Genomic DNA, 10,670 nt, shown 5'->3' with positions numbered 1-10,670 from the left:
ACGAACAGCGCGCCGAACGACTGGCTAAACGCCGCAACACAGCTAGACAACCAGGCTAACCTGGACTTGCAATCAAGATTAACCAAGGATAACCAAGCTATGCCTCAGCTTTCTCTACGTATACCCTGGTACAGCCGAGCTAAGCCACTGCCAATTTTTTCCACCAGCTTTCAATTCCATTATCATTTCTTTAACTGAATCAGTAAGTGAAAGTAATTTCCTCCATGTTGTTCTTGGCGTCTTGTCCCTAGATTCCCTGTCTTCTCGTTCATTACATGACGAGAGTCCCCAATGCGCCGACATTGATGCCCTCTTGTAGCATGTGCGGGCTTATTGACCAGTTGCCGTGACCCAAATAGATGACGTACTCGTGACGCCTGCAGCGGAAAGGACGTTCCACATCCGCCGCGAAGGTTCGTGAGTGGTGGCGCTGGCTAACACTCCTAGGGCTAGACGGGGAATGGACGCAAAGTGCCTCGAGCGGTGAGTCGCGCGGCAATTTTGCGTGCATTTTTCTCGCTCGGAAAAAAATTCTTTTTTGCAGCACGTATTGAGCAACAGAAACTGTATCGGGAGTTATGTCGCTCTGCAATTTTCTTATTGACACTATTCATTTAATTAGGCGGAATGAGAAAGATAGCTTGAGTATTTCCAAGCGACGACAAACAACATTACTTTTGTTCAGTCGAGCTACGTGGCAGTGGCATGTTTTTAACCTCTAAATAAGGTTAGCTGGGACACCCTGTATGTATGTATATATATATATATATATATATATATATATATATAGATATATATATACATCTGCATATAATGTTATTTGCGACGGGGTGGGACGAACCCTAACGGCCGCCATTGAACACAACATACTCAGAACAACATAGCATCAGTAAATATTGTCATTTTCCTTCGTAACTTTTATAATATTCGCTTTCCAGTGGCAAGCGTGCTTCTTCAGCTTATGTTGGCTTTGATGTGCATTGTCAAACGTTACTTAATGCAGATTTACCTGCGACAACACGGAAAGAACACCAGGACCATATCATATAATACGTGTCACATATGTGTCATGCCTTCTTTTTTATTTGGTATTGTTTCAATTTTGTTTATGTGCTCGTGCTATGTGCGTTATTTTGCGCGAGTGATACGTTGCTTTTTATGCTACCGTGTACTGTACTTTTCATTCCTTTCCTGACAACTCATTGCATTGATTTAGCGTTTTTATTTGTAACATTGTTTTGCAAGCACGTGATCATTATAAACATTTCTAGCCCTCACATTTTTTAGTGCTCATATATCGGTTTTCTCTTGTCATTTGTTCAACGACGCCACCCTTACTCAATGCTCCTCTTGCGGCCTGTAAGGTAATCTGAAATAAATAGTTTTATGCTAGCCCGTGATTCGGCCACAAAACGTTAGTTGACTTACAGCAAGAACCTCCGACATCTTCTATTGATCGACTTCTATACTACTCTACTTCAAGCTGCTTTCGGCATAGTACACGAAAGCATAAGACGTTTGGAGTTGCTAAAATTCACGAATGCAATAAATTTTGCGCCTATTCGTAAATGCACCACGTGACACTAATGTTCAAAATGATTGACTATACCTGGGTACATTGCAAGAATAAGTAGTTATTTGTGTTGTACTATAAGAAGTGAGTGCGTCTGAGAGTCAGCGCCGAGACGTTGCAGTCACAGCCCACTACATGAAAGACCAGAGTACAATGTGAAACAATCGCTTTTAATTTTGCTGCCTACGCCGGAGCTAGGGTACTTATTCGCCCAGTCTAAAGAAGCCACGGCATCAGCTAACACGCAAGAATAAATTATTTACGCCTAATTTTGCCTACGCATACATCCCTACACTCGCCGAATACAAAAAAAAGTAATATATTTGTTTATCAAGTCGCAGTTTCGCCAAACACGGTTTCAAAACATTGTTCTGGAACGTCCTCTGCTTCGCTTCAATTATTTAAGCACCAGAAGGTTGTTTCCGTGCCCGCTGCGACCGGCCTACGATTGGACGTTGAAGGTGACGACAAGGTCACCGCGCTGCCTCGGGTCAACTGGATAAGGCAGCCCCTCACCCACGATGCGCCAGACGTCGCCCGACTTGATGGCTTCCGTGAGCGAAAGGGAAATCTTGCCCTTGGTCAGCGTAGGCACGTCCACTTTTGCTCGCCACTTACCCTGCTGAGCGGCCACCTTCGCCGTGTAATGAATGTCCACTCCGGCTCTCTTGAAAAGCGGGTGTACTTGGTCGCGTACTACAAACACGATGTCGGCTGGCACGCGTCCGGGCACCTGGTCTCCTTCGCGCTCGAACATTATCCTGGTTCCCGCTGCCATGCCGGGCTTCACTGCAACCGAGAGGACTTTCTCCTGGCGCTGCTCGCTGCCATCAGGACTTCTCACTGTCCTCGTGACCTTGAACTTCCTGGTGCTACCACGAAGAAGCTCCTCCAGGGTGACGTAGAGATCCCGCTCTATGGCCGCATCCTTCTTGTCCCCGTCCGGCGTTCCAGGAAATGGCTTCCTGCTGGAAGAGGTTTCCCTGGAGGCTTCGGACGAACCGGACCCCGACGCCTGGGGCCTAGGTTGCCAGGGTTCGCCGCTTTGTGGCGCTGTGGGCTGGAAGCAAAACGCCGTCTTGCTTCCGGTGGCGAAGGGCTGAGCGTAAAAGCCTGCTGGTCCCAAGTTCTGCCAGTAGATTCCGCCTGCGTGGACGTATGGCTGAAACGTTGTCCCATTGCTTGCGTAGAATGTGGTGCCGAAGGGCGTGCTGTTCTGCCAGCCTCCTACGCCGCTGTTGTAGTTGCTGTAGGAGAAGCTGCATGTGCTGCTGGCTTGCCCGCTGTCGCCGCTGTTTCCGTGGAAATGGCCCTCAGTGATCGAGTCGTGGACATGTCGTTTCCGCTTGTCGCTGAGTACCTCGTAGGCTTCGTTGATTTCCTTGAACCGTTCTTCCGCCTCCGAGGATTTGTTCTTGTCCGGGTGGTATTTGAGCGCCAGCTTCCGATAGGCTTTCTTGATTTCTTCATCGCTTGCGGTCTTGCTGACGCCGAGTATATTGTAATAGTTCTTGGCCATGTTGTTTAGACCTTGGCGCGAGAAGACGCTCGGCACGCTTCTGCTTCTTCTTCAACTAACTGGAATGTCAGAGTGCCATAATTGTCTATTGAAGTTACGGAGATGCCTGCCTACCGTGTCGCCACAATTGATGTCTCTTCCGACGAAATCATGAGAATGATTCATTGTAGAAAGACACCAATATTGGCAAGATACCATTACTATTGAGCATCCTGCATTCACTTCGAAACCTCGCTTCCTGTAAGCGCCGCAGTTGCACTTCGTGAGGATGACGATGGTGATGATATGCATATCTGGTGGGCACCCACTACGAGGAATGGACTACCTCTAGGAATGGGGCGGCTGCAGGTAGCAACCAAATGGAGATTTTTATTCTGAGAGCAGAAACGAAAAGTAGAAGAAGAAAACCAGAAAAACGAGGAATGGTGCGCCAAATGAGCAGTCGGACTAAGTGAAATAAAAGTCTAAGAAAAACCACCTCACCCAGTAGTCGTTTTTGGTGTAGCCTCGATATGGTCATGTACAACAAGGAACCGAACTGGTCCAATGCAATGCTGAAATCTAAATGACAGGAACCTCGTTTGCGCTGGCGAGGCAGCAGCCGCCGGCAATCACACAAGTGAGTAAGTACAACTTCATTGGGTACGGAGTACAGCCTTGTCACTTGTACGCTGTTTCTATCATGAGGACGAAGGCCTGCTGCACGTTTATGCTGCTCGATATATAAGAAATACCCCCTGTGACGATGGTATGGAACCTAGCTAACATGGAAGATTTCTTTCTTTCCTTTTTTGCAAGAAGAACGAATTCGTATAACTGCCTTTTACGAAACTGAAACTTGGAGATGTGCGCATTGCACGTTTATGCTGCAAGAAATCTCATACCAGTAGGAACCGGAAAGGGGGAAAGCATCATCGAGGGATGGGTAGTCACTGGAATGACTCCTTTCACTTAAGTTTCCGAGAGAATCTTGAGCCGGATATTTCAGCACTTTGGGCGCATTCCAACGTTAGCTTTTTTTCATGCTGGAAAGTATTGCGACCTACGATGCGGTAAATTTTGAAGGGACCTGAGCATCTAGGACTAGACTTTCGCGAGTTACAACCTCGGACAAGATCTCCTGGAGGAAACTGAGGACATTTTGTTGCTCTGGGTATCGACATTCAAGGATGTTCACTCACTTATCAGCAACTGTAGGGAATTCCAGCTCACCCAAGTGTCCAGTCATCGCCTCTTTTCTGCGGCGCTTTACGCCGCGGCCGTTAGGCCTCACGCCATAGGTCCGGCGACCAATCGCCCTGCGAGGCACTACGTCATTCTGGTATCTTGTGTTTCGGTTTCGAAACGGGTTGACGGCTAGCGCCACGCCGCGCCCAACAGCGCTCGAAATACCCTAGGAATGCTAATCGCTTTAAGAGCTAGCTAACTTGCCGTTTCTCGCTCACAGCTTCTCACCGGCTTGTCATAGCTCCCGCTTCCGAGTAGTCGAATGGTGTAGAAAATTCCTCTGGCGTAAGGTTGGCCTGCCGTGCGCACCTAGAGGAAAGTACACCACGTCCGAAAAAACTTCCTTTGTGACTTCAATTATCGAAAGTGTCAACATTATTGCCCTTTAGTTGTGTACTTTCTGTACTCCTTTCGTAATTTATTAATTATTTTAGTGGAATGAATGGAAGGAGCATTTTATTTCCGCATAGATGGCTCGATCGTGCAAATTACTGGGGAAAAGGGAGAAGGGTTAGGGGATGGGAGAAAAAGAGTATCGCTTGAAATCGCCAGTACGAATACCCTCGTCTATGATGGAGAACCCCAGATTTATGGCCGTACTGCAGGAGCACCAGCCCCTTTTGTGTCAATTTGTCGGTGATGTGGTAGTGATCCATCTCTCAGCACTTTGTGGAGCAGCGTCGTAGATGTAGATGTAAAGCCTAGACGTTAGTGGTAGATACCCACTATGGGGTATGTGCGTTGTTCTTCTCTCGGGAAATGACCGTCAACTTCTTTTAATTAAGATGCAAAATTAAATACTTTCATCCTGCTAAGAAATGACTAAGATCAATCAACTAATCCAAAAAGCGGCCCTGCTAAGTTCATCAGCGCCCGACTGCTCAACCATACTCTTTATTTCTGCTTTTCTTCGTTTCATATATGGGGCTTCAAATGCCATTTCCATGAACGGCGTTTGACCAGCGCCACAGGGTTCATAGTCAATCCTCATCTGTGAGTATGCACCATGGTTTTGCTATCCTCATCGTCCGGTTGGGCATGCTTCACGCACTCCACTGCCACCAGGAAGAAGAGGAAGAAGAACTGCGTGCTGCCTTCCTGGCCGACAGTGGTGTGGCCTAATACAGAAAAGAAGCAAGGAAGGAAGCAATTCTCACGAGAAATATGGAGCCTACTGGGACCAAAAAGTCTCTGCGAAATGCCGATGAAGAAAGCCAAACGGTCAAGTCCAGTTTCAGCAAAATGGACCGGCACCGTCGGAACAGAGCACCTCCACGACGTCACTCATCACGACACTGGCCAAATACCAACGCCCGTCAGCATGACACCGGAGCCAGAGCCAATGAACTGGCCTCGGCTCAGCCACACCTCCAGGCGCCGTCACCGGCGATGATGAGCGTCACGGAGCACGTTGCCACCGGCTCTCCGGACTTCCCGGCTCATGGGCGAGACAGTGACGTGCCAGGTTCAGGTATGTCGTGCTGCCCTTTGCTAAAAGGCCTCCGGCATCACCACGGATTTGAAGTGAAGCTTTCTTTGGCTACAACCCCCTATGCGGGTGCTGGCTGCTGGTGACTTGCCGATAATCAAATTTGAGGCCCTGTGTATGTGCCACGGGTATGTGAAAATGCTTGGCCAATCTTCCAGAATGAGTACGTGTCATAGGGTAGGGGCCCGAATAGACGAAGAGAACAGAAGGCATCAAATGAATTGGGCAACACAATATTCAATCAATTCGGTACCCAAAGCAGCCGAGTCTGCAGACAGAAGTTGAAGGGGCCCTGAAATGCTTTCATATAGAATAACACCAGCGTTAAATTACGTCGCCTCACGAATCTCCTGCCACAAAAATGTTTTTTAAGTCCCTCTAGCACAAGCGAAGTTAGAAATAGTCATTGGATCGATTAGCGTTTTTCTCCTTTCATATCCACAAGTGTGCTGGCAGCTACCCAGGGGAGACGGCAAAGGGGCGCGAGGGAGCAATGTACCATAGTGTCCCTGTATATGCTTCCGCATGAGCATATACAATAACACTAATGCCCCACTGGCCGCGCTCAAAGGTTGAGCGCGAGAGGGCTCGTGGTGGCACCCCGTGGTGGCCTTGGTATCTACGTTACAATTTTCGTCAAGGAGGCCACGCGTAGCACACATAGCATCGCGCAACTGTCGTATTTAGAACGGAATAAAATAATTATTTTTCTGTCTCTGAAATCGCAAACTGATATATTTTTAATTGATTTACCTCAAATGTTCAATAATTGTATGACTGAGAATGCAATCACTGTCCCTAAATCAGCCAATAGCTGTTAGAGGTCCAGCTGTTTGCGCTGACGCTACATAAAAGGCTTGTGGAAGCGAGAGCAAGCAACATTTTACAGCTTTTGACACGACATCGTAACTTGCCTGCTGTGCAACAATATTTGGCTCACATGTTCACAGGAACCTCATTAGCAGATCGCAAACATTTTTTTTATTATGTTCAATAAGTCTTTCAGAGCTCCTTTAATAAAATTAAATCAGAGAACACAATGAGTGAGGAAAGGTAGACTACGTAGGATGAATAAATTAAAACACTTCAGTAGATATCAAAGAATGCGTCACATATAACCAATCCCCACCAATTTGCTTGGACCCGCCGTTATTTTTCTTTTGTTTTATTTGAATATTGGGTTAAGAAGGGGATGTAGGAGTGGGCCTTTGTCTGATGTGCGTGCCTAAAACGATAGCTTCACTAATGTTTCAGGCACAAACGTATTTATCAGTCTAGTCTTGCGTACCAGAGTGGATTAAATATTTCTTTAACCATTTCTCTTGTCTTTGATTTAAAAAACGCCCACACATTGATTTCGTCAGTTCGTTTGTTATTTGTAAGTATTTAGACAATTGTGGCCTCGCCTGAAATGGGCATAAAAATAGAGCTACCACTTCAGTAATGCTGCTGCCATACTACAGTAGTCTGTACTAAGAGTGGACAAATATTGTAGTACGAATAGAATATTAGGCACTAAACATATGTGTTAAAAGCTCAGTGCCCATCCACTCTATGAAGAAGGATGACCAGCGAAGCTGTGTATGTGGGACTCTTAATGGCGAACTGCACCTCCGCCGCGGGTCAGCATAGCATTGCACTATCTTCGAGATCAGCCGCCCACGTATGGGGAGTGCTTAACGGCTGCTTCACCTCCATCACGGGTCGGTCCGGCATTGCACTATCCTTGGGATGGGCTCACGTATGGGGAGTGTCTAACGCCTGCTTCACTTCCACCGCGGGTGGGCCCGGTATTGTACTATCTTCGGGACCGGCCCACGTATGGGGAGTGCTTAACGCCTGCGACCCCCGCGCCACGGGTCGGCCCGGCATTGCACTATCATCGGGATTTTTTTCTACATGCGGACACCATAGTGGGGAAACTAGCCTTTAACATCCTCGCTGTAATAATGAACTATCCGCTATGTTGGAATATTGAAACAAAACAAAAATTTCGCAAGAAACGGCTGTTAAAGTTGGGTCATTGTTCTCCGTCTGGTAAACAAACTATCACATATCATCAGAAGTGATACAAAGACAAAAGTGCTTCAATTAATGCAGCAACAAAATGGGCACTGCAGGCTGTCTTTAGGGCTAACATGTGATTTTTACTTGTAGTCTGTAATTTAGTGTTCCCTGAGGTCTAGCCATGTAACAGTGTTCGAACAGGCCCGTTTATGTGGGGCTACGGCTAACGTTTTTCGGCAGCATATTTTTTTCATAACATTTTTTAACAACAATTATTTAGCATTTTTGGAAAGCTAGTCATACAGCAGCGGTTCCTTCTTAAAACGCCTGTCTGCAACCACGCTTTCAAGATCTTGGGATATCTTGTTCCGTTATTTTATTGTTAATTAGTGATATTTTGTTTAAAAAGGTTGGTAATTGTTCGTTATAGTACGCTGTCTTTATTCCACTAATCAGTAGAAGCGTGACACCTAATTTTACCGAAATCAAGATTCCCGCTATGAATGTGTGCGTCTGCGTTTGACTGTTCGTAATTCGACTCTATATTCGATTTACTACTCGTGTTTGACTTGTATTCGAAACATTGACATTAGCCCGCCTCTGGTTGCATATCATATTGATCTCAAAAAAAGTCGGGGACAGCGGAAGAGAACACGAAAATGACACAGGATTGTGTGTTCTCTTCCGCTGTCCCCGTTTTTATTTGCGGTCAATATGATATACAGTAAACCCCAACTAGGCCAAACTGAAGTTCTTCTGACGCCTCTAGTTCACACCGTCCGTTTGACTGAAACTGAAAAACTTAGTTCCACCTGTAACGCGATGCATATGACGCGAATGCCGGTGAAATATAATGCGCAGTAAGCCTTAGAATGCTTTTTGCGGTGTTTTTGGGAGGTAACATTCGCAGGTGCAAGCGAGCAATCTGATTTCGATAGATAAAATATGTCCGAGTCGCATTCCTCTGCAGAAGTTGCAATTTCCATTAGTGAAATGCAAATACTCGGCTATTCTTCTACCTATTGACTACCTGGAATCAGCCGCTAGTCTCTATACTCAAACAACCCTTAGCCTGTTACTAACGGATTCAGAAATGCGCCTTACTTTGAAGCCACGATTCGACTTGGCCAAGTCCGCTACTACATAATGTCTGACGTGGACGCAGCGAAGGAAACGCAACAGACGTTTTGGGCACGATCACGTCCGACATTATCTTGTGCGTGATTTGACCAATACCCGCCGTGGTCGCTTAGCGGCTATGGTGTAGGGGTGCTAAGCACAAGGCCGCTGGATTGAATCCAGGCCACGGCGGCCGTATTTCGATCTGGGCGAAATGCGAAAACACCCGTGTACTTAGATTTAGGTGCGCGTTAAAAAACCCCAGTTGGCCCAAATTTACGGAGTCCCCCCCTACGGCGTGCCCCATAATGAGAGCGTAGTCTTGGCACGCAAATCCTCATAATTTAATTAAATTATTAACTGACTTGACGAGGTGAAATAGTGGATTCAAGCTAAGGCTCAATACGGAGGTTGCTGTTGAAACTTTTCTGCTTTTCTTATATGTATATTTGGGCTGCGCATAAAAGGTATCGCGCTATCCTTCAAGAAAAGAAGCCAGTGTTTGCGCCACCCTCTACAACAGAAAAGAAGTCAGGCGTATAGAAAAAGAAATACTTATGAAGACGGAGCAGGCGCACCTAATCATTGTCATTACATGCAGAAGAAGAAAATTTAGGATCGCCTCCACAACTGGAAAGTCCAAGTGCTAGAACACGAAGTAGTACATAAATATTGAGCATGCGTTCACACTCACACTCAATATTGAGCATGGCAGCTGCCATTCGCCACTGTTTTAGCATCGGCAGACTCACGCTTAAGTAGAATCATGGGCTGCCAATCTGTTGGTCGTAAGTTGCCTTCTTGGTGACACAATGCGAATTTTTCTTTATACGTGATTTTCTTGCAAAATATTATCGAAATTTAGCGAGGGATGGCGGTGGACACCACCACATATAAAAAAAAAAAAGCTAGAGGGAATAGCCCATAACAGACATTGCTTTAAAACACCATGAAGTGAACGCAAACTTGAGACTAAGAGTATGAGCCCGAAATATTTGGCGGAAGAAAAGATTGGCAACTGACAATCTTAATCTGATAAATCCACTGCGATGCCTCCAATTCCAACTTTGAACTGTAGTCTTCAGTTTTAGATTACATGCTAAGGGAAAAAGGTTTTTCTTCAATATAATTGGCTTGCACACTTAAAAAACGGCGTAGCTCCAGCATCTCGCCACAGCAGAAGGTGAACCGTTGCGTCAAAGCAGTTGTAATGTCCCATTGTGAAGCTCTCATTCGTCGTAGTAGAAATAGCAGTAAAATCCATTTCATACCGTGTGTAACGGCAGTGTTTCGAAATACGGCAGCAGGACAATAGTGGATGCATTTTTGTTTAGCTCACCAGTCAACAATTTTCAACAGTACAGAACATGGGAAGTGACTGTTTCATTGTCACAAGTGTAAGCCGCCATAGTAAAAGCTCGAGCACTCAGTCATGACAGTTGGAATAGCACGCTTTCTGCGACATCTTTATTTTTTTTAGAGAAGACGCAGCACAGGCCCACATATTAGGCTTCATATTACGTGGCACTTTTACGCGGAATGAAATTGATGACGTACTGCAGACGCTGTACCCAGTCCCCAGGCAACCAGCTCACCGGGCAGCGGCCCTACACCCAAGGACGACTCCCGGCCTCCAAGTCGTAGTATCCCCGAAACACCACCGAAAGGTACGAATAAGAACGTGCTAGATTTTCATGTTGTGGTGAACTAAAGAAGCATGAGTTCTAACGGTAGCA

General features: G+C 46.2%; 1 protein-coding gene across 1 annotated transcript; it reads right to left on the bottom strand.

The window, feature by feature from the left end:
* Positions 1-1,722: 1,722 nt before the first annotated feature.
* Positions 1,723-3,118, bottom strand: LOC126543553 (dnaJ protein homolog 1-like). The gene has a single exon (XM_050190663.2). The coding sequence runs from the start codon at positions 3,090-3,092 to the stop codon at positions 2,016-2,018; it is 1,077 nt and encodes a 358-aa protein (XP_050046620.1). The 5' UTR covers positions 3,093-3,118; the 3' UTR covers positions 1,723-2,015.
* Between the last annotated feature and the right edge of the window lie 7,552 nt (positions 3,119-10,670).

This window comes from Dermacentor andersoni, chromosome 10, assembly GCF_023375885.2.
Source record: "Dermacentor andersoni chromosome 10, qqDerAnde1_hic_scaffold, whole genome shotgun sequence".
Taxonomy (NCBI): Eukaryota; Metazoa; Arthropoda; class Arachnida; order Ixodida; family Ixodidae; genus Dermacentor; species Dermacentor andersoni.
This window is presented reverse-complemented; position numbering and strand designations above follow the sequence as displayed.

What these genes read in the sequence shown, in the direction of transcription:
- LOC126543553 (XM_050190663.2), bottom strand. Translation starts at nt 3,092, where the DNA reads ATGGCCAAGAACTATTACAATATACTCGGCGTCAGCAAGACCGCAAGC.